The 25666-nt window shown below is 38.4% G+C and overlaps 1 protein-coding gene across 3 annotated transcripts in view; it reads left to right on the top strand.

Moving 5' to 3' along the window:
* Positions 1-25666, top strand: part of LOC132095532 (sodium channel protein type 2 subunit alpha-like) — a 69571-nt gene that overhangs the window by 30851 nt on the left and 13054 nt on the right. For all 3 annotated transcript variants that reach the window (XM_059500621.1, XM_059500619.1, XM_059500620.1), the window contains 6 exons: positions 1886-2012; positions 8028-8266; positions 9602-9766; positions 11534-11890; positions 11983-12408; positions 23510-23642. In XM_059500621.1, coding sequence (XP_059356604.1) covers positions 1886-2012; positions 8028-8266; positions 9602-9766; positions 11534-11890; positions 11983-12408; positions 23510-23642 — 1447 coding nt within the window. The remainder of the gene's footprint in view (positions 1-1885; positions 2013-8027; positions 8267-9601; positions 9767-11533; positions 11891-11982; positions 12409-23509; positions 23643-25666) is intronic.

Genomic DNA, 25666 nt, shown 5'->3' with positions numbered 1-25666 from the left:
TGTTTTCAGCTTTTACCAGGGAAACCGCTGTTTTTATGCTCCAAAAGCGCCACCTAGTGGTGAAAAAAGAATTAGCCTTTTCATTCAGACCAACATGAGAAGACAACAAGTGGGCGGGCAATATGCTAATGTTTCAATGTGACATGTTTTCAAATATCCATAATAGGGGCACTTTAATTTATCTTTGATTAACTTTTGTATTATAAAAAGCATGTTACTGTATTTTAAAAACATTTATAATGTCTTGATATTTTTAAATAAATAGCAGTGCCATTTGGCACAAACGAAGACATTTCTCAAAGTGGTTAAAATGTCCAAAATGAATCAGAAGTGCTTGCAAGGCAACAAAAGAATTGTTAAACTAAATGAAAAAAAAAAAAAAATTCCACCAGCCAAAAATCTAAAGTCTATCATTAAAAATAAAATATATTTTGTCTTTTATATATATATATATATATATATATATATATATATATATATATATATATATATATATATATATATATATATATATATGTATGTATGTATGTATATATATATATATATATATATATATATATATATATATATAGGTGCTCGTCATATAATTAGAATATCATCAAAAAGTTTCTTTATTTCAATAATTCCATTAAAAAAGTGAAACTTGTATATTATATTCATTCATTATGATATATTTCAAATGTTTATTTCTTTTCATTTTGATGTTTATAACTGACAACTAAGGAAAATCCCAAATTCAGTATCTCAGAAAATTTGAATATTGTGAAAAGGTTCAGTATTGAAGACACCTGGTGCCACACTCTAATCAGCTAATTAACTCAAAACACCTGCAAAGGCCTTTAAATGGTCTCTCAGTCTAGTTCTGTAGGCCACACAATCATGGGGAAGACTGCTGAATTGACAGTTATCCAAAATACGACCATTGACACCTTGCACAAGGAGGGCAAGACACAAAAGGTCATTGCAAAAGAGGCTGGCTGTTCACAGAGCTCTGTGTCCAAGCACATTAATAGACAGGCGAAGGGAAGGAAAAGATGTGGTAGAAAAAAGTGTACAAGCAATAGGCATAACCGCACTCTGGAGAGGATTGTGAAACAAAACCCATTCAAAAATGTTGGGGAGATTCACAAAGAGTGGACTGCAGCTGGAGTCAGTGCTTCAAGAACCACTACGCACAGACGTTTGCAAGACATGGGTTTCAGCTGTCGCATTCCTTGTGTCAAGCCACTCTTGAACAACAGACAGCGTCAGAAGCGTCTCGCTTCAAAAAGGACTGGACTGCTGCTGAGTGGTCCAAAGTTAGAATATCTATGGGGTATTGTGAAGAGGAAGATGTGATATGCCAGACCCAACAATACAGGAGAGCTGAAGGCCACTATCAGAGCAACCTGGGCTCTCATAACACCTGAACAGTGCCACAGACTGATCGACTCCATGCCACGCCGCATTGCTGCAGTAATTCAGGCAAAAGGAGCCCCAACTAAGTATTAAGTGCTGTACATGCTCATACTTTTCATTTTCATACTTTTTAGTTGGCCAAGATTTCTAAAAATCCTTTCTTTGTATTGGTCTTAAGTTATATTCTAATTTTCTGAGATAGTGAATTTGGGATTTTCCTTAGTTGTCAGTTATAATCATCAAAATTAAAATATATATTTTTTAAATTTATCAGTCTGTGTGCAAGGAATAAAGATAATGTACAAGTTTCACTTTTTGAATGGAATTAGTGAAATAAACTTTTTGATGATATTCTAATTATATGACCAGCACCTGTATATATATATAATAATTGATGAATAGCAATACATCGCTGCCTTGCAAACACTAATGAAGCACCATCTTAACATTTGTTGATGTATTTCCTGTTGATGTGATCTCTTTACAGTTTGACACAGATGAAGAATATCGACGCAGATGTGATTCAAAGAGCTTTTCAAGGGCTTTTCCACATGAGCAAACAGCAAGACAGCGAGGTTTGAGCGTAGCAAGTGGCAGCAACAACACTGCTGACCGTAAGAAGCCCTAAATGCCAAACACACTTGTGGGCCGATCACACAGAATGAATGTGTGTTTTGCTTTGAAAAATGTGAGACATCGGTCAGTGGAACGGGAAAAGAAACGCAAAGTCTCAAGATGCTTTTTTAAAAACGTGAACCTATAATTTGAGCGCTGTGTTTTTGGAGTGAGATGCTGCAAAAGTAGCAAGTGCAATTAGTCTTTCAAGCTTAAAAAAATGCAAAGGAACCATAAAAGTCTCGTAAAAATGAGGCTTGAATTTTGTCACTGGATTACGGGAATTGTGCATTATTCCTGCTGGTTCAGCGCTTGTAACACTGGATATTCCTATAAATATTTCACACTCGGGACAGATGACAGAATGTATCATTTGCACGTGCTTAAGTCTTATCATTTTAAATCTTCAAGTGCAATATTACGCCAAAGAGAACTCAATTTAGTACTAGTGCACTCTCAGAGACCCTTCTGTGAGTTCACACCCAAATCTCAGGCACACAAAGCTGCATCTGAAACTGCGCGCGGTTACAGAATTAAGTTATGTTTTGTGCTTAAACACAAACAAAAAATGCCCATCTTGATGAGTATTTATGTAAACACAGTCAATGTCAATGTCACCTTTATTTATATAGCGCTTTAAACAAAATACATTGCGTCAAAGCAACTGAACAACATTCATTAGGAAAACAGTGTCAATAATGCAAAAATGATAGTTAAAGGCAGTTCATCATTGGATTCAGTTATGTCATCTCTGTTCAGTTAAATAGTGTCTGTGCATTTATTTGCAATCAAGTCAACGATATCGCTGTAGATGAAGTGTCCCCAACTAAGCAAGCCAGAGGCGACAGCGGCAAGGAACCGAAACTCCATCGGTGACAGAATGGAGAAAAAAACCTTGGGAGAAACCAGGCTCAGTTGGGGGGCCAGTTCTCCTCTGACCAGACGAAACCAGTAGTTCAATTCCAGGCTGCAGCAAAGTCAGATTGTGCAGAAGAATCATCTGTTTCCTGTGGTCTTGTCCTGGTGCTCCTCTGAGACAAGGTCTTTACAGGGGATCTGTATCTGGGGCTCTAGTTGTCCTGGTCTCCACTGTCTTTCAGGGATGTAGAGGTCCTTTCTAGGTGCTGATCCAGCATCTGGTCTGGATACGTACTGGATCCGGGTGACTGCAGTGACCCTCTGATCTGGACACAGACTGGATCTGGTGGCCACGTTGACCTCGGAACAAGAGAGAAACAGACAAATATTAGCGTAGATGCCATTCTTCTAATGATGTAGCAAGTACAAAGGGTGTTATGGGAAGTGTTTCCGGTTCCGGTTTACCTAATTAATGCAGCCTAAAAATCCTTTAACGGATTTGGATAATAAAAGCATATTAGTATGTTATGTGTATGCCAGGTTAAAGAGATGGGTCTTTAATCTAGATTTAAACTGCAAGAGTGTGTCTGCCTCCCGAACAATGTTAGGTAGGTTATTCCAGAGTTTGGGCGCCAAATAGGAAAAGGATCTGCCGCCTGCAGTTGATTTTGATATTCTAGGTATTATCAAATTGCCTGAGTTTTGAGAACGTAGCGGACGTAGAGGATTATAATGTAAAAGGAGCTCATTCAAATACTGAGGTGCTAAACCATTCAGGGCTTTATAAGTAATAAGCAATATTTTAAAATCTATGCGATGCTTGATAGGGAGCCAGTGCAGTGTTGACAGGACCGGGCTAATATGGTCATACTTCCTGGTTCTAGTAAGAACTCTTGCTGCTGCATTTTGGACTAGCTAGTTTGTTTACTAAGCGTGCAGAACAACCACCCAATAAAGCATTACAATAATCTAACCTTGAGGTCATAAATGCATGGATTAACATTTCTGCATTTGACATTGAGAGCATAGGCCGTAATTTAGATATATTTTTGAGATGGAAAAATGCAGTTTTACAAATGCTAGAAACGTGGCTTTCTAAGGAAAGATTGCGATCAAATAGCACACCTAGGTTCCTAACTGATGACGAAGAATTGACAGAGCAACCATCAAGTCTTAGACAGTGTTCTAGTTTATTACAAGCAGACTTTTTAGGTCCTATAATTAACACCTCTGTTTTTTCAGAATTTAGCAGTATGAAATTACTCGTCATCCAGTTTTTTATATCGACTATGCAATCCATTAGTTTTTCAAATTGGTGTGTTTCACCGGGCTGCGAAGAAATATAGAGCTGAGTATCATCAGCATAACAGTGAAAGCTAGCACCATGTTTCCTGATGATATCTCCCAAGGGTAACATATAAAGCGTGAAGAGTAGCGGCCCTAGTACTGAGCCTTGAGGTACTCCATACTGCACTTGTGATCGATAGGATACATCTTCATTCACTGCTACGAACTGATGGCGGTCATATAAGTACGATTTAAACCATGCTAATGCACTTCCACTGATGCCAACAAAGTGTTCAAGTCTATGCAAAATAATGTTGTGGTCAATTGTGTCAAACGCAGCACTAAGATCCAATAAAACTAATAGAGAGATACACCCACGATCAGATGATAAGAGCAGATCATTTATAACTCTAAGGAGAGCAGTCTCAGTACTATGATACGGACTAAATCCTGACTGGAAATCCTCACATATACCATTTTTCTCTAAGAAGGAATATAATTGCGTGGATACCACCTTTTCTAGTATCTTGGACAGAAAAGGGAGATTCGAGATTGGTCTATAATTAACTAGTTCTTTGGGGTCAAGTTGTGGTTTTTTGATGAGAGGCTTAATAACAGCCAGTTTGAAGGTTTTGGGGACATATCCTAATGACAATGAGGAATTAATAATTCTGAATGGTTGCAATTTTATCTCTAATAGTATCGATTTTAGAAGTAAAGTAGTTCATAAAGTCATTACTGCTGTGGTGTTGGGAAATGTCAACACTTGTTGAGGCTTTATTTTTCGTTAATTTAGCCACTGTATTGAATAAATACCTGGGGTTATGTTTGTTTTCTTCCAAAAGAGAAGAAAAGTAATCGGATCTAGCAGTTTTTAATGCTTTTCTGTAGGATATGTTACTTTCCCGCCAAGCAATATGAAATACCTCTAGTTTTGTTTTCCTCCAGCTGCGCTCCATTTTTCGGGCTGCTCTCTTTAGGGTGCGAGTATGCTCATTATACCATGGTGTCAAACTGTTTTCCTTAACCTTCCTTAAGCGTAAAGGAGCAACTTTATTTAAAGTGCTAGAAAAGAGAGAGTCCATAGTTTCTGTTACATCATCAAGTTGTTCTGAGGTTTTGGATATGCTAAGGAATTTGGATACATCAGGAAGATAAAAGCAGTCTTTTGTGTTAGAAGTGATGGTTCTTCCATACTTGTAACAAGAAGTAGAATTTACAATTTTGGCTATATGAATTTTGCAAAGAACTAAATAATGATCTGAAATATCATCACTTGGCTGAATAATTTCAACACCATCAACATCAATTCCATGTGACAGTATTAAATCTAGAGTATGATTTCGACAATGAGTAGGTCCTGAAACGTGTTGTCTAACACCAATAGAGTTCAGAATGTCTATAAATGCTGATCCCAATGCATCGTTTTCATTATCAACATGGATATTAAAATCACCAACTATTAAAACTTTATCTGCAGCCAGAACTAACTCGGATGTAAAATCACCAAACTCTTTAATAAAGTCTGTATGGTGCCCTGGTGGCCTGTATACAGTAGCCAGTACAAACATAACAGGGGATTTATCATTAACATTTGTTTCTTTGGATAATGTTATATGAAGTACCATTACTTCAAACGAGTTATACTTGTAGCCTGCCCTCTGAGAAATCCTGAAAACGTTGTTATAAATTGAAGCAACACCTCCACCTTTGCCTTTTAGACACGGCTCATGTTTATAACAGTAATCTTGGGGGGTGGACTCATTTAAAATAATGTAATCATCAGGTTTTAGCCAGGTTTCGGTCAAACAGAGTACATCTATATTATGATCAGTGATCATATTATTTACAAAAAGTGTTTTCGTAGAAAGGGATCTGATATTCAATAAGCCAAGCTTTATCATTTGTTTTTCCATATTGCTTCTGTTTTTTATTTGTTGAACCTCAATTAAATTGTTAATCTTAACTTGGTTTGGACGTTTTTTGTATTTTCTAGTTCGGGGAACAGACACAGTCTCTATAGTGTGATATCTAGGTGAAAGAGTCTCTATGTGCTGAGAATTAACTGACCTCTGTGACGGGAGGCAGCTAGCAGACGGTCGGTTTAGCCAGTCTATCTGCTTCCTGACCTGGGCCCCAGTTAGTCAAGTATAAACACTAAGACTATTTGCCATATTTCTAGAGAGAAGAGTGGCGCCACCCCAGGAGGGATGAAGACCATCTCTTTTAAACAGGTCAGGTCTGCCCCAAAAGCTCGTCCAATTGTCTATGAAACCTATGTTATTCTGTGGGCACCACTTAGACATCCAGCCATTGAGTGATGACAATCTGCTATGCATCTCATCACCACGGTAAGCAGGGAGGGGACCAGAGCATATTACAGTGTCTGACATCGTGCTTGCAAGTTCACACACCTCTTTAATGTTATTTTTAGTGATCTCCGACTGGCGAAGTCGAACATCATTAGCGCCGGCTTGAATAACAATCTTACTGTATTTACGTTTAGCATTAGCCAGCACTTTTAAATTTGCCAAGATGTCAGGTGCTCTGGCTCCCGGTAAACATTTGACTATGGTGGCTGGTGTCTCTATATTCACGTTCCGTACAATAGAATCACCAATAACTAGAACACTTTCATCAGGTTTCTCAGTGAGTGCATCACTGAGTGGGGAGAACCTGTTTAATGTTTTGATCGGAACAGAAGAGCGGTGTTTTGACCCACGACTACGCTGCCTCACCGTCACCCAGTTGCCCTGCTGCTGGGGCTCTGTTTCCGGAACCGAACAATGTACAGGAATCCCTGAGCTAGACGCATCCAAAGCCGTATCTAGAGCCCTAACATTCTTACTGTCCTCAATTAAAGTTTGGATGCGTGTCTCTAATTCTGAAATCTTCTCTGTCAGCCTAACTATTTCCCTGCATTTATCACATGTGAATCCCTCATCTGCGACAGAGATAGATAAACTGTACATGTGGCAAGAGGTGCAAATAACAATGACGGGAGAAGCCATTACTCATCGTGCTTGATGAAATATTCTTACTGCGGTTGTTTGATGAACTTGTGAAAAACACTTTAAAAAACAGAGAGTGATAGTAAGATAAAGATTCTAGAGAAAAAATAAAATAAAAACAGCTACACGGAGCTACAATTTGCTACAGAAGGCCAACAGGAATTAGAGAAAACACTGTCCAACAGCGACACAGTCCAATACTAAACATGACTGGTATATAACCTATTAAACAAATGTAAACAGTTGAGTAACACAGCTTATGTGTAACAGTATTTGTTAGATCCGTGCATCTTAAAGAGAAAGGAACCACAAAAATAAAAAATAAACTCCTGCTGTCTGTCATTAAAGGTTATTGATACATTGAAAGATAACCAGTGTTATTTTATGGCTAAATAACTTTTGTAGCTTTTTTGTACCTGAATATTACAGATACACCTACCTGAGAAACTTAAAGTACAGTTAATTTCAGTTGTATCTTGTTATTGTATTTGTTTGTCCCATTGCTTGTCATTTATTTGTTCTTATTTTATTACTGACTGTTTACTTGTTCTTTTTTATTGAAGTAGAAATAGAAGTTCATCTTCCTCACAATATACATATGAATAAACCACATTATAAATTGTTAAACACAAATGCACTGCATGAAGAAATATTTAGGTTAGATGTCCTGTAGTTTTACCCTTAAAATTTATGTTTTTCTTTTCTTTTTGAAGTTTGACAGCCTTAGTCCTCATTGACTTTCATAGTGGCCCTTTTCATTTTTTACAGAAAAAAGATGAACTGTTGCTCATTTATGTCTGCCGAAATTCATACTAGTTGATCTGCAGCTTTCAGATTGTTGTCTTTATTTTTTGGCAGTGTCGGAGGTCTGGAAACAGAAGTGTGTGGAGTACTGGTTCGAGTTTGCAGAGAGTTATCTGATCTGGGATTGCAGTCCCACATGGCTGAAGATAAAGAAAGTTGTCAACATGGTTATGATGGACCCTTTCGCGGATCTGTTTATCACCATTTGCATCGTGATAAACACAGCATTCATGGCCATGGAGTATCACCCCATGGATGACACCTTTATTAAAGTGCTCACAACTGCCAATGTGGTAAGAACATTTATAGCAGTATTTTAATAAATCATGTACAATACTGTGAGACTTGTTCTCTTATTCTAGAAATAGTTACTGTTATTAGTGTGCAACCCCACTGAAATGGAGGAGTGTGAATTTACTAATTAAAATAATCTAGTACATTACATAAGGAAAAAACTGAAGTCATTGCATTTGGAAACAAAGATGAAGTTTTCAAGGTGAATGCATACCTTGACTCTAGGGGTCAAACAACTAAAAATCAAGTCAGGAATCTTGGTGTGATTCTGGATTAGGCATGTCAAAGCAGTAACTAAATCAGCATACTATCATTTAAAAAACATTGCAAGAATTAGATGTTTTGTTTCCAGTCAAGACTTGGAGAAACTTGTTCATGCCTTCATCACCAGCAGGGTGGACTATTGTAATGGGCTCCTCACCGTTCTTCACAAAAAGACCATTAGACAGCTGCAGCTCATCCAGAACGCTGCTGCCAGGATTCTGACTAGAACCAGAAAATCTGAGCATATCACACCAGTCCTCAGGTCCTTACACTGGCTTCCAGTTACATTTAGGATTGATTTTAAAGTACTTTTACTCGTATATAAGTAACTAAATGACCTAGGACCGAAATACATTGCAGATATGTTCACTGAATATAAACCTAACAGAGCACTCGGATCACTAGGATCGAGTCAGTTAGAAATACCAAGGTTCACACAAAACAAGGGGAGTCCGCCTTTAGTTACAATGCTGCCCGCAGTTGGAATCAGCTTCCAGAAGAGATCAGATGTGCTAAAACACTAGTCACATTTAAATCTAGACTCAAAACCCAACTGTTTGGCTGTGCGTTTATTGAATGAGCACTGTGCAATGTCCGAACTGATTGCACTATATTTTCACTGGTTTTTTATTTTATTTTATGTAAAATCATTTTCTAACTGTTTTTAAATTCATTTTAAGTAAATGTTTTAATCATTTTAAAAGTTTTAAAATTGCTTGTTTTATTTTTGTTATTATTTTTCTTCATGACTATTTTACTTTCTTTTATGTAAAGCACTTTGAATTACCATTGTGTACGAAATGTGCTATATAAATAAACTTGCCTTGCCTTACATTTATAAAAGAAACATTTTAACTATGTTTCGTATTTTAAAAAGAGTATAAACCACTTTACTTGAGGTGATGTTTTCTCAGAAATTATTATCAATAAAAGCCAATCTACATATTTGAAGATTTAATCACAATTTAGTCAGTAGGTGTCTCTAGTTTTGTAAATAAATAAATAATAATAATAGTTTTTATTATTATTGTTGTTCATTTAAAAAGCTTGAATTGTCTCCTCGCATGCAGGTTTTCATAGCCATCTTTACAGCAGAAATGATATTCAAGATCGTTGCGTTGGACCCGTACACTTACTTTCAGGAAGGCTGGAATATCTTCGACAGCATCATAGTTACGTTGAGTCTCCTGGAACTTTGTTCGCCTGGAATTGGCTTTCTTAGGCCATTCAGATTGGTAAGAGTATCTCATTACACCTAATGGCTATGTTCTAAAACCTAAAAAGGCATATAAGAGGCAGCATAGGTGCCCTTTCCATCTGAGGTACAATATGAACTGATGTCTTCAAAGTTACCTTGTCTTGGTCAAAATCTAAGGCTGTGTCACAATGAGGCTTGAATTTTCACTTGAACTGCCAACATTTCACTGGCTCAACCTCAAAAAGTATACATATTTAGAAGTGCATTTATATATTTATTAGCATATTGAATTCACATTTTCTTCAGAATCAGAATGAGCTTTATTGCCAAGTATGTTTATACATACGAGGAATTTGTTTTCGTGATAGAAGCTCCGCAGTACAACAGAATGACAGCGACAGAACATAAAACACAATAAAAGAATACAAAATACAAAAAGTAGGTAAGTAGACAATATACAAATTGACAATTGTAGGCAGGTATATTACAAAAAGCAGTTATGTATGTACAGGTATATTATGTGCAAAATTCAAGTGTACACTAAGTATGTGTACACTTAAGGAAATTTGAGAGGGAAATTCACGCGTACATTTTAGGAAGCTGACATGTTATACTTCAACTAAATCTATTTTAGCACCATTTTGCTCATTATTTATATATAGTGAACTAATAAAATTAACATTTTGATGTTGTTTAAATTATAGCGAGAAAGAGAACATTCAGAAATTGTTTTAAAGTGCTGGTATGGTGCTTAAGAAATATTTCTTATATGTGACCCTGGAACACAAAACCAGTCTAAAGTCGCTGGGGTATATTTGTAGCAATAGCCAACAATACATTGTAAGGGTCAAAATTATTGATTTTTCTTATATGCGAAAAATCATAAGGATATCCATGAAGATATTTGGTAAATTTACTACTGTAAATATATCAAAACTAAATTTTTGATTAGAGATATGCATTGCTTCAAATGGACAACTTTAAAGGAGATTTTCTCAATATTTTGATTATTTTGCACCCTCAGATTCCAGATTTTCAAATAGTTGTATCTCAGCAAATATTGTCTGATCCTAATTAACCATACATCAATGGAAAGCTTATTTATTGTTTGTATTTATTGATGTATAAATCTCAATTTTGAAAAATTGAGAACAGTATTTTTGTGGAAACTAATAATTTTTTTTCAGAATTTATTTAATAGAAAGTTCAAAAGAGCAGCATTGATTTAAAAATGAAATAATTGGTAACATCACAGGAATAAATGACCAAGTAAAAACAAAATAAATAATCCACAATACCATTGTTTTACTGTGTTTTTGTTCAAATAAATTCAACCTGGCTGGGTTTAAGATACTTCTTTTTAAAAACATTAGAAAACCTTATAGAACCCCAAACTTTTGTACAGTATTTTATATAAACACTAATTAATTAAAAATAAATAAATAATTAAAACACTACAACCTAAAACTATATATTTATGTATTTATTTAAGTGAATTTAGACATCACAGCATTACAATGTACATCATAAAAATATAGTTTTATTTATAAAAATATAAGGGAGATTTGCTAAAGACTATATTTAACAGTGCTATCAAATATTGTTTTTAATAAATATGATAATATATATGTATTTTTAAAGATTAGCTTTAAATCAGCATTAGATGACTTCAAAGGTAATCCAAATGTAAAACTACAGGAAATTTGCATGTCAGCAGATTCTTATAAAAGATATATATATATATATATATATTTGTGCATCTCTACTTGCCCAAACTAATCTTTTATGCCCCTTATTGTCACAGCTAAGAGTCTTCAAACTAGCTAAGTCTTGGCCGACTCTGAACATGCTGATCAAGATCATTGGTAACTCTCTTGGTGCCTTGAGCAACCTGACGCTTGTGCTGGCCATCATCGTCTTCATCTTCGCTGTGGTGGGCATGCAACTGTTTGGGAAGAACTACCGTGACTGTGTGTGTAAGATTTCTGAGGATTGCACACTTCCTCGCTGGCACATGTCCGATTTCTTCCACTCGTTCCTGATCGTCTTCAGGGTTTTGTGTGGAGAGTGGATCGAGACCATGTGGGACTGCATGGAAGTGTCAGGAACGCACTTGTGCTTGATTGTGTACATGATGGTCATGGTGATTGGAAATCTGGTGGTATGTATAGCTTTTAACTTTTAACAAATGAACACACACAAAAAAAATCTGAATTGTGTCAACCTGTAGTTGGTTCCTTCCAAATTTTGCAGGTTTTGAACCTGTTCCTCGCTCTGCTGCTCAGCTCATTCAGTGCCGACAACCTCGCAGCCCCCGGAGAAGATGTTGAAAAGAACAACCTGCAGATAGCGGTTGGTCGAATCAAGAAAGGTTTTGCTGTAGTCAAGGCCTGCCTTCAGAATTTCTTCCGGAGTGGCTGTATAAGAAAGCAGAAGCCGAAAAAGAAAACCATAGATGGGAGCATAATTTTGAGAAACTGCAAGAAAATAACCTCCAACCACACCTCACTAGAGCTGGTTAAAGGCATCGGAAGTACGGACATGGATAGTGACACAGAGGATTTTATCAGCAACCCAAGCTTGACCGTCAGTGTCCCGATCGCTGTCGAGGAGTCAGACTTTGAGTGCCTCAACACTGAGGATTTCAGTAGCCTTTCTTCAGACCTAGACGATAAAGAGGTAAGCCTGCTGGTTTAAGTTTTTTTTTTTAAACCTCAGATAGACCAGGGAGATGAGCAGAAATTAAGTCCCCTTTACATATACATTTTTTAACCCTTGTGAATACTTAAAAAAAAAATTTTTTGGCTGTGTTAATGCAGAGAGAACTAATTTTGTCTCAAATGTGTTTTATTGTTATTATTATTCACTCTCATTTCCTTTCATCCCTAAACTAGGTATAAATATAGCTACAGTCAGGACCTTAAAGGTATACTCCACCCCAAAATTTAAATGTTGTCATTAATCACTTACCCCCATGATCTTCCAAAGTTTTTACGGGTCTGGAACAACATGGAGATAAGTCATTTACTGTATGACACAATTTTCATTTTGGGGTGGAGTATACCTTTAAAGGGATAGTTCACCTAAAAATTAAAATTACCCCATAATTTACTCAAGCCATCCGTGGTGTTTATGACTTTTTTTATTTCAGACGAATACAATCAGAGTTATATTTAAAAATGTCCTGCTCTTTCAAACTGTATAATCGCAGAGAATGGGTGATATTCAATAGTCCAATAGACAACCAATAAACTGCATCCATCCATCATAAAAAAATGGTCTGCTTGAGGGTTAGTGAATCATGGGGTGATTTTCATTTTTGGGTGAATTATCACTTTAAGAACAAATTGTCCCCTTTTAAATTAAAACAGCAATATGCAGCCAAAAATCTTAATCACCCCACATTTTTTTAACAGTAGGGTATAATGTAAGTCAGAAGCATTTCTGACATTAGCCAAATTTTAAAACATTGATAAATTACATAATTAAGATTATTTTTGTCATTTAATGGATAAAAGATAATAAAGTTAAGATAAAGCAATCCCTTCTCTATGAATATTCACCACAGTATAGGATGTTATTAGGGTTTAGAAATGCTTGGGGGAAGTCGTGGCCTAATGGTTAGAGAGTCGGACTCCCAATCGAAAGGTTGTGAGTTCGAGTCCCGGGCCGGCAGGAATTGTGGGTGGGGGGAGTGCATGTACAGTTCTCTCTCCACCTTCAATACCACGACTTAGGTGCCCTTGAGCAAGGCACTGAACCCCCAACTGCTCCCCGGGCGCCGCAACATAAATGGCTGCCCACTGCTCCGGGTGTGTGCTCACAGTGTGTGTGTGTGCATTTCGGATGGGTTAAATGCAGAGCACGAATTCTGAGTATGGGTCACCATACTTGGCTGAATGTCACTTCACACTTCACTTGTATTTGGGGAAGGAAGTGAGATACCAAGAACCAGCCGGGCAAATGTGAGCTACATTTGATATGGCACTTAAATGATTTAAATTATCAACATTTTTCTTTAGACACCACACATGAGTTTTGTAGTGATCTGATCTCAAAGCATCTTGGGTGCATTTACTCCTGGATTTTGATGTGGTCAAGTGTAATCCGATCGTGATTCGATCATTGAATATGCATTAAAACCGCAAAAAGGGGACCCTAAAGACAAGTGGTTTTCCAACATCACATTCATAAGTGCACACCCAAGGACTCTTCAAATGGTGGTTGTGTGAATTTTATTTGCTGTATCACAGCAGTGCACCCTAACTTGTGGAAACAAACTGCTATTGATGGCACATTGTATCATTTATATCATCACATGCTTCAGGCTGGTATAATGCACACATAATTTAGGCTAGAAGCCATTTTTAATTTGTGTTCGCTGAAGGTCCTAGTTCATGTCTAAATACCTGAATAACAGATGTCTTTTGGTGAGTAAACTACCATAACCAAAGTCATTTGGTGTTGTTATTGTCACGTACATGGTGCCAAAATGAAAGCTTTTCAGTAGTGTCACTGAATTTCTCATATTTTCCGGTCGGGTTAATTGCAGTAAGTGCATTGTGGATTACATCAACATGTAGCTTGACCCACTATGCAAGAGAGGTCAGGGAATATCAGTCTTCAGATCGCATTATCTGCCATTAAAGTGCTGAGTGTGAATGCTAGCCTCATGATAACACACTCATTTGCTTTCTGCTGGGAAACGAGGATGTGGCGGTCTGGGGTTTTGGCATATAATCATCTATACACTGAGCATTCGTATGCCAATCTCTTTGAAGTTGTTCTAAGATGTGTACTGCTTTAGGTTTGTGAAGGGTGATATGATTTCAACTGACACTCAAAAATCCTAAATTGGCACTAGGAAGCATTTTAAGGAATAACAGGCACAAATTATTGAATAAAACTGCCTCCCACAGAAAGTTGAAATGTCATTTTTATTTACCATGCACCTACTATATGTAATTCAGCACATTACACCCTTACGAAAGGAAAATATATTTACCAATATATTTCTTAAAATATATTGTGATATATTGTATTGTATTGTTTTTATTTTCTAATATTTTATATATTTGAATACATTTAATAATATATTGATGATACATATATTAAATAATATATTGCAAAATATACAAATGATTGCCGCTTTCAATATATTGCAATATATTGGAAAAATAAATATATATAAGAATATATGCCTAATATATTACATGATATTTTCCAATATACTGCAATATATTCTTGTTTCATAAGGGCAGGTTAACCCAAAAATTGTAATTTCACTCTGAATTTCAAATCTGGAAATTCACTCAACCTCAGGCCATCCAAGATATAAATGAGTTTGTTTCTTCTTTAGAACAGATTAGGAGAAATGTAGCATAACATCACTTGCTCATCAGTGGATCATCCGCAGTGAACGGGGGCCGTCAGAATGAGAGTTCAAACAGGATTGCTAAATTTCTACATCTAGTAAAAATTTCTATCTACATCTTGGATGGCCTGAAGGTAAGCTAAATTGGGTGTAAATTGGAATAAAAATCCCCCAGCACCCAAAAAAGAGCCATGATCTCTGATTATGGTTGCAAAAAGGTGGAAAATTTCCAGTAAATTTTGGAAAAATTCCAGAAATTTTGGAAAATTTTCAGGATTTTTATATATATATATATATATTCCAGGGATTTTTGAAAATGTTTGCCTCTTAGACATCAACAGATTATTTTGTATTATTGTTCCCATTGATGTATCCATCATTCTAGCACACAGTGAGTGTTTTTTCCTTGTTCTCACAGCATTTTTAGATGCTCTCAAGGTTTACAATGAGAGGAGACCTGTAAGACCTTTTCAATATGCTTCCCAACTAACCGTTTAGACAGCTTTTACCATGCATGAAAAAAGAATATGTTTCTATCTATTGGATTAGTAAGTAAGTAATTTTAATTTATAAAGCACATTTACACACAGCGCAAAACTGACCAAAGTGCTGTAAAATGAATAGCTAAAAAGACAACAAAAATATAAACACATAGATTCAATAATCATAATTATATAAAACATTAATAAAAATAAGCCTTCAATATCAGGTCACACAAAACAGAAATACAGAAAACAAACAGAAGTACCAGGTTAGGGAACAAGTAAAGCCAATGAATAAAAATTAGTTTTTAACCTGGATTTGAATGCAGCAATGGAGGGGGCAGATCTAATATCCTTGGGGAGCTGGTTCCACAAACGTGGGGCAACAACTGCAAAGGCTCTATCACCTCTCTGTTTAAGCCGTGAGCGCGGCACAAGCAGGAGCCCTTTGTTTGAGGATCTCAGTGACCTTTGAACTGAGTATGGTTGTACAAGGTCGGCACATCAAGTGCCTTAAAAACAAACAATAAAACTTTAAACTGAATCCTAAAAGGAACTGGGAGCCAATCCAAAGATGCCAAAATGGGGGTGATGTGCTCGCGCCTCCTAGTGCCAGTTAAAAGACGCGCTGCTGCGTTTTGTACTAACTGCAGACGTCTTAGTGATGATTGTGGGAGGCCCAAGTAGAGGGAATTGCAATAATCCAGCTGTGATGTAATAAAGGCATGGATAACTGTCTCAAGATCGTTAAAAGATAGGAATGACTTCAGGCGGGAAATCATTCTGAGCTGGGAAAAACTATTTTTAACAACAGAACTAATCTGTTTGTCAAGGCAGAGTTCTGAGTCAAGAATGACACCCAAATTTCTAGCATAGGGTTTGATAAATGGAGTAAAGTTACCTAAATGTTGTACCACAGTGCATCTTGCCTTGGGAGAACCAAAAACAATCACTTCTGTCTTGTCACTGTTTAACTGGAGAAAGTTATTAACCATCCAAGTTTTAATGTCTTCGAGACAGGCCAGAAGAGATTGTATGGAATCCCTAGATTTTAGAGGCAAGTACAACTGTGAATCATCTGCATAGAGATGAAAAGAGATGTTATGCTTCCTTATGATGTCACCCAGTGGGAGCATATACAGGCTAAAAAGCATAGGACCCAAGATGGACCCCTGAGGGACCCCATATAAAACAGAAGCAGAGGATGAGGAGAACTTGCCAATATATACTGAGAAAGTCCTATCATTGAGATAGGAACGGAACCAATTTAATGCAGTCTCCCTAATGCCCACCTGCTGATCAAGGCGAGTAAGGAGGATGTTGTGATCGATAGTGTCGAAAGGCGGCACTAAGATCCAATAATATCAGGATGGCATTATCACCTGAATCTAGTGTAAGGAGAAGATCATTGGTTACTTTGAGCAGAGCGGTTTCAGTACTATGAAATGATCTAAAACCTGAGTGAAAAGGTTCTAGTATATTGTGAGTGGTCAAAAAGGGGAGCAGCTGTGACAGAACAGCTTTTTCCAAAACTTTAGAGATAAAAGGAAGCTTAGAAATGGGACGGTAGTAATTTAGGAATTTAACATCGAGATCCTGTTTTTTGAGCAGGGGCTGGACAACCGCATGCTTAAAACATGTAGGGACAGTGCCGGATGCAAGACTAGATTTAAGATGACCAGAATGGAGGGACCGACTACATCAAAAACATCCTTTATAATAGAAGAGGGGATAGAATCAAAAGATGAAGTAGGAGGTTTCATATGTGATACTAAATTCCTCAATTCAATTAGAGAGATGGGCTGAAATTGGTTAAAAGTAGCCAGTACCCCTGAGCAACCAGGTGGAGTAGCAGATGAGGTGGTAGTAAACACTGATCTAAAGTTCTTAATTTTATTAGTAAAAAACTTAAGAAATTCTTCTTTTTTTTTTGGCTTGTTTAGACACTTCAGATCCTGCCATATCATTCTCGTTCATCTTCAGTCATAGATAATGGTGTTAGGGTTCTCTTTCAATCGTTGAGTTGCAATTGATTTCAGGTCTCTCTGCAAATGCATACACAGCTATACAGAGCTGACAATCAAGAAACTACGGAAGTTCTAAGCGGCCATGCATTATAATTTTTTTCCTTCTTGTTTTCTCGTTATAACGACTTAATTTTCTCGTTATCTCGACATAACGAAAGTAGTTTTCTCGTTATAATGACTTAATTTTCTTGTTATCTCGACATAACGAAAGTTGTTTTCTCATTATAACGACTTAATTTTCTCGTTATCTCGACATAACGAAAGTTTGTTTTCTCGTTACTACGACATGACAGTTTTACTGTTGCTATAGTAACGAACTCAACTTTGACACACATCTGATGGACAACCATGCCAGGCGCTCTTACTGTAGCCTATATTTCAGCAAATTTTGCTTCGCCTAGGTAATAACGTCTACAATACTGTTGGTGAAACTCATCTAGCAAGAACTTAATACACAAAATAATCATATTGATTCAAGCATTTAACATTTATGAATTAATTAAATGTCAGTAATGAACAAGATTGCCCAAATTATAGCGATCACGAGGAAGGTCCGCGTACAGTAAAGTGGATAGTGAACAACACCCCATCAGTTATATTCAGGTCTATAGTGCCACCTGCTGGCACAGTTTTGTAACTTCTTAGAGAAAATTAAGTCGTTATAACGAGAAAACGACTTTCGTTATGTCAAGATAACTAGAAAATTATGTCGTTATAATGAGAAAACGACTTTCGTTATGTCAAGATAACGAGAAAATTAAGTCGTTATAATGAGAAAACGACTTTCGTTATGTCGAGATAACAAGAAAATTAAGTCGTTTTAATGAGAAAACAAGAAGGAAAAAAATTATAATGCATGGCCGCTTAAAACTTCCGTAAGAAACGGTTCTTATTCAGAATTAAATTAATTGGACAATTCTAATAAAGGATCACAGAGTATTTGACATCAGCGGATTGATTGAAGATTTTGTCTGAAGGCAACTTGTAGAGCATTGTGATAGCAACCTTACCACACAATGCATGAGCTGATAAAATGCATATTTTCAATGCAATGTAAGTAGCTTTGAATAAAAACGTCTGCCAAATTCATAAATGCATAACAATAACTATCCAAAGTAATCACTATTATCTGGGAGTTCCATTACTGAAACATACTACAGTAGATATCCAAACCAGTGGCATTGTTCCTCTCACTGATTGTCGAAATGACATTAGACAGAAAAGGTCTTGAGCCATCCAGACGTCTTGGTTGCATATTAATTTCATCATAGCATGCTTGCATCATTCCACAATCTGCATTAGCTGAAAATCTAACTGATGGTTTATGTTTAGCAGACTTCACCATGTTCACCAGGACAGGCTTAATATAATTTCAGCTTCAGTGTTTATTCAACTTTCAGTGTTTGTACAATCAGGGGCTCCGCTATGGATTCCGGGCCCCCAAAACATTATTGAATTGTGGCTCCTTCTTCCTCGCCGGGCCATTGTCCTAACCTCATCACCCCCCACCACCCCCCATTTCAAGGCCAGAAATGATTTTTTTTTTTTTGAAGAGAAATGAAGAGTTTTTTAATGTGGTTAAAGGAATAGATCACCCAAAAATGAAAATGTTTATCTGCTCAACCCCAGGGCATCCCAGATGTACTGTAGGTTACTTTGTTTCTTCAGTAGAACACAAACTGAGAATTTTAACACAAACCGTTGCAATGTCTTTGTGCTACATTAGGCCCTTTGACACATACAGACTTTTCCGGTAATTACCGGTAAATTGCCGTAAAGAGATCATGTGTGAACAGGATCTTTTAAAAAAATACCGGTACATTCGTTCCGGCAATTTACCGGTATGAGAATTGTAACATTACCAGTAAATTGCCGGAATTCTGCTGTGTGTGAACGCAGAAGGAAAATTACCGGAATGAGCACGTACGAGTTCAGAATGCGGTGACGTAAGACGTCTACTCCGGGCCAATCATAATGATGTGACGCATTCACGCACTGTTTAAGAAAATAAAAGTCATCCAACTGAAGCGACAGTGAAATTAAAGCGCTTCTCCTCATCTGGGTGGATGAAGAAATTTGTCGTCATGTGAGAGGAACTGTTAGTGATTCAATAACTTCTATTTGCAATGCATTCACAGGACAAAGTCAGGTCATCAATAAACTGAAAACATTGTGTCTTAATATCTAAAAAATAAACGACCATCACAAACGAAGTAGTAGTGGAAGTATTTCTTGTTCCTATTATGACTTTTTTCAATCTATTTGGGGATCCTGCTACTCCACAAATCCTGTAGCTCTGAACCAGTGGATCTCAACCCGCGGCACGTCATGAAATCACACGCTGCCCACCATGCCGAACACAATTAATAAAAAAATAATAATAACTTTAAGTTTTACAACTTATTTTAGTGTTTACATGGGGAAAAACACACAGGGTAGCCTACAAACGTGAAGTCGGAGCAGTGAAGAAGAGTGCTGGACGATCGGCATCAACTTTCGGTTTGCCCCGCAACTCTTGATGTTCAGCCCGTCTTTTTTCCCTATTCTCCCAAAACAGCTTATACCGTTTCAGCTATTAAAATAGTTCAGTTTTGTATGTTTGGAGCAGTTTTTGATCGTTAAACAGGCCTATAAGTTTTGTTTTTAAAGCAACAAGGGGCCAGCACAGAAAGAGAGTTGATCTATGTTTGATCAGTTTAGCCTTCTCAAATCATCACGAATTGTCTAAAATAAAATCTAAAGATATAAAACAGTTCAAGCATGTAACGATGTTTTAACGTTAAACCCGGATACGTGCGCTATACCAAATATTGTGCGGAGAGTGCAAGATAAAGCACGCTTTTTTGGGACATAAAGGAGCCAGCGCGATAATAATATAAAATAAAGAAATATAAAATAAAGAAAATAAACATGCTGTTACAGGTGAGGTAGTGCTAAACGTAAAATAAAGTGCGAGATGAGGATCTGGAACAAAATAAGGAGTTTACTGATGAGGACGGAGAATACAGACAATATACCAGATTTACATTTAGCATTAACATACAGCTTAGACACATATAACATTCAACAATCACGGACGAGGAGGAACTGAACAGAACGGGTATTTATGCACACAGGTGATGAGGGAACTGGGGACAGGTGAGGATCAATCAATTAACTAAAACAAGAAAAGGAAGATGACCAAATAAGGAAACCAAAAGTTCATAAACGTGACAGTTCGCCCCCTCCCGGAAAGGTCCGTCCTCGCACCGCAAGAGGAATACCAGCGGAGGGAGGGTGGGGGTTCTGGAGGCGGGCTAGGAGCAGGCCAGGAGCAGGTGACGAGGGAGCATGGAGGTAGGGACCAGGGCGGAGTGGATGGAGAGAGGAGCCAGGGAGGAGCCCGGAGCAGGAGGAGCCAGATGGTCCACCAGAGACCAGCCAGGACGGCAATCCACTGTGGAGTCGACGGCGGGAGGAGCCATGGTGGAGAAGCGGCCGACGACACCAGGGGGCCGACAGGAGGAGACTGCACCGGTGGGTGAGGAGCCCAAGATGGAGCAGCAGAGCCAGGGTGACGTCGAGGACCCGGAGGGCCTAGGTGGAGCAGAAGGCTCTGGCGACCAAGGCGGAGGCGGGGTCCTGGAAGACCGCTGTGGAGCCGGAGTGACGGAGGATGACGGTGGAACCAGAGGGAAGGAGGAGCCTGACAGAGCCGGAGGGATGGAGTGATGAGGTGGAACCAGAGGAGTGGAGTCCCGAGGCGGCGGAAGGTCGACGACTGACCAAGGTGGAGCCGGAGGGACGAGGGAGCCCGGTGGAGCAGGTGGGATGACAGGCCACGGTGGAGACGAGGGAGCTAGGAGCCAAGGCGGAGCCGCTGGGTCGAAGGACCGAGGAGGAGTCCAGGGCTCGGAGGCTGGAGGCGGAGACAGGGCCTTAACATGCCAAGGCGGAGCTGGAGACTGGCAGTCCAGCGGCGAACCATTGCGCCCAGATGGCGCGGACTGAGAGTGAGCTGCGGGACTGACTGGCACCAGCAGAGATGACGAGGAACTGGCTGGTCTAGGAGGAGGAGAGAGAGGAAGGATGGGAGGAAACACAGGAGGATCAGGGCTGGACGGAACCAGCGGTAGTGGAGCAGAGGGACTGGCAGGTTTAGGAGGAGGTGGGAGAGGGAGGCTGGGAGGGAGTACAGGAGACACAGAAGATTCAGAGCTGGGCGGAACCAGCGGAGACGCAGAAGATTCAGAGCTGGGCGGAACCAGCGGAGAGACAGAAAATCCAGAGCTGGGCGGAACCAGCGGAGAGACAGAAAATTCAGAGCTGGGCGAAACCAGCGGAGAGACCGAAAATTCAGAGCTGGGCGGAACCAGCGGAGAAACAGAAAATTCAGGGCTGGACGGAACCAGCGGTAATGGAGCAGAGGAGCTGACTGGAGGAGGTAGGAGTGGGAGACTGAGAGGGTATACAAGGGGATCAGGGCTGGATGGAACCAGCGGAAAAACAGGGGATACAGGAATTACCTCCATAGACCAGTCAATTAGATCCAGAAGTTGCTCCATATTTCCCGAGATCGAATACAGCTCACCCTCAGTCGCAGGAGTGTGGGCAGGGCTTTCCTCCACGCCCTCGATCTCCACGAGGACTCCCACGATGCACGGTGTTGCCGGCTCACACACCTGGTCAGTCGCGCTCTCGACGTCCTGAATCGGCTCGGGCTCTGCGGCTGCGGTGGGCTCTGGCTCCGTGTGGCGAGATGGTGGCTGGCTGGTCTCTGGGTCAGGAGTGGGGCTGGAGATATCGTCCTCAGCGGTGCATCAAAGCATATAAACATTACCCCGTTTGCAGAGGCGTCGTGCCCATTCAAAGTGAGGGTTTTGTTCACTTACTCGCTGACTGAATTATTTAGCGAATTCTCTCATCAGAAACAACAAAAAAGTGCAGATGTGCGTACGAATGTAAGTAAGATATTCGTTTCATAATGTAAAGTGCTTCAGTGATTTTAATGGGAGTTTTTGAGAGTGCCTGAACTCTGGCTAGACTGAATGAAAATGTTTTTTGATAATGTAAATGTTCTTTACTCTCTGTAAAATGAAAGTGTTAAAATAAGTATCTTACAATATTGTTATTAAAATGTACATTAAATGCAAATTCAGTCGTATTAAAAATATTTTATGGCATGATATGGCACTTAAGTAAAAAGTCAGGTTTTTATGTGTAGTTAATAGATTACACTACATTTCCATATATTGATCAAATAACAATCTATAAAGGTGCAAAACGCGTTTACCTACACATATTTGAGAAACGAGATATTTCCTGATATATTAAGCATGTTTGGAATTGTTTTGAATAAAAAGGAAAAAAAATTGTAAAACAATAAGCCTATATCAGTTATACAGTGCTTTCGTAGAATGACTTATACTCCCGATGCCCCCCCCCCCAAATGTGCCCCCTCAAAAATCATAAATGCATGACGCCCCTGCCCGTTTGTATCTGTGAGGCATTTGTTACACATTTTCCCTGTGTGTTAACATCAGTAATTATGTTTGACTGACTTGACTCAGTGTATTTTGCCCCACCCCCAAACATATGATTCGACTATCAGTCAAATATCAGCAAGATTCAACTATGAAAATCCTTAGTCGGGTACACCACTACAAAAAACGAATGATCGAATGATACACGGATTCAAAGGGGTTAAAGAAAGAGCAATTTGTTAAGTACACCACTGTTTAAAAGAAACCAAAACATCATATTCTATATGAATGGTTTTAAGAACTCGAGAAATCACACCAAGCAAGCCTTATTTCTACTTTGCACAGTGACTCAGCTGAAACGACTGACTGACCCTGTGCACATGTATCATCTCCTCCGTGTTGTCATAGTAACATGTGTCTGTGCTGCTCTTGCAGAAGCTGTCTGACGTGGCTCCCAGCTCTTCGGAGGGCAGCACGGTGGACCTCAGACACTTCGGTAAAGATGGAGAAGATGCTTTGGACTCTGAACTTGAGGAATCTACGGATCCAGAAGCCTGTTTCACACCAGGTGATGCTGCTAATCGTTTCTTCACCATAATAAGACTGTCCTTTAACTCAACTCCACTAGATCGGTGGGAAATGCCATGTTATTTACAATGGGCCCAAATAAACACTTAAAAATTCTGAAGGGAAATGCACATTGTTTTATTTGTCTGTGCGTCACTCAATGTGAAGACTCAAATCACTTTCAATAGTGTTTGAATTTAACTAACCTAATGACAATGGGCAGAATAACACATGGCACACACAAATATTGTTGGTTTTTATCACGTGTTCCGTCTCTGTTTTTAATGCTTTTTCTATTGTATAAAAGTTATGCGTATTAATCATATTTTTCTTGCATGGATTTATTACATGTTTTGAAGCTTAAGTCAGGCTTAAAACGTCCAAATGCCATAGCATTGGATAACTAAGTGGTGTTTGTTTTAAATAAATATTTTTTTAACTATTTCAAGACAAACATTTCACAACAGGAACATTAAACAACAGTTCTTAATATGGAAATGTATGGACAAAATTTATGGCACCACTTTGTGATTGTAAAACTATGAACATTATTAAATATGAACATAGTGTGGCATGTTCATAGTTAATGTGATAAAAAGTCTTGCTTTTGATGTTCCTGCCTTCAAACTAGTTAGTTAAAAGTATTTTGAAAAAATGAAAAGTTTAATCAAAAATTGACAAAAAAAAAGATTGCTGAAAATGACCTCATCCTCATGCCCTCCAAGATATAGATTAATTTATTTCTGTATCAGAACAGGTTTAGAGAAGTGTAGCATTGCATCACTTGCTCACCAATGGATGCTCTGCAGTAGGGCTGGGTAAAAAAAATCAATTTTTCGATTAATCGTTTTTTAAAATGTGGTCGATTCAAAATCGATTCTCAAAGGTCATGAATCGATTTTTTCCATATTTATTTCCGCAGACATTGAACGTAAGATTAGCGTTAATCTAATTACAAATCTTCTCCACTAGATGTCACCCTCTTATGTGCCTTGTGCGATGTTACCAACGAACCTGTCATTCTTTCCTTCAGTTTAAAGCAGTGGTTCTGAACCCACGGCCCGTCACGAATTCAAATGCTGCCCACCATTTTCTGAACACACACACACACAACTTTTGCAACTCACTTGAAGAAGTTCAAGCAAATGGAAACACCATATACTACGCAGCAATCATCCTTAATTGAAGAAATGTGGCAAAACATCTCTGGAGAGAACCTCGTATTATTAAATTCGAAAGTGCTTTCCATATTTGGATCAACATAGGCTACATTTGTGAACGCACATTTTCTGCAATGTCGCGCGTCAGGTCATGCTCCCGTTCGCGTCCAGACTGCATCTTGCATGATGTAAACATCGCCATCGGAGAGTGTGTACCTAGGCTCTGAGCAGATGACCACGCGGACAGGTGCGCGTGGTCAGTAGTCTTCAAAATCACAATTGCACATGTTCAGGCAGTGTGAAGAAGCCTATTGCCAATCGGGCCGGGCTCGGGCTTGGGCTTGTGCGGTAAATGAGTGGTCATGTAATGTGTTTCGATTAGCGCGAGAAAGATGCGAAAATGTATGCTGAGTAGTTGAAACGGAGGCTTTCCTCTGACGATTACGTTTTTTGTAGCACCAGCAACTAAAGCAAAGTCTGAGGTTTGGAAAAGTTTTGACCTTGTTTATAATGAGAATAATGAGTGAATAATGACGCACCATCAGTGAGCGCAGGAACGCGCTGAAGCCATGTACAGTGGATTCAATCATTTTCCTCCACAAAAACAGGTAGACCTTACCTAATCTTGGTGAGTAAATATTTTTCAAATAATAACTAAATATTATTTGAGTCTTAAATGCATAATGTAGACAGAGTAGGCTATATAAGCTAATGTTGGCATTATTCTTTAATTATGTCAGCTGCTATGGCGAAGCAAATCCGGCAGAACCTTTATCTTAATTAATTTAATTATTGCCAAATACCCATCTTAATTTAGAATTTATCTTAATTAAATTTTTTAAGAAAGACTTGTATTTATTGGTGC

The sequence above is a fragment of the Carassius carassius genome, chromosome 19 (assembly GCF_963082965.1).
Source record: "Carassius carassius chromosome 19, fCarCar2.1, whole genome shotgun sequence".
Taxonomy (NCBI): Eukaryota; Metazoa; Chordata; class Actinopteri; order Cypriniformes; family Cyprinidae; genus Carassius; species Carassius carassius.
The sequence above is the reverse complement of the archived record's forward strand: the minus strand, read 5'-3'. Positions and strand labels throughout refer to the sequence as shown.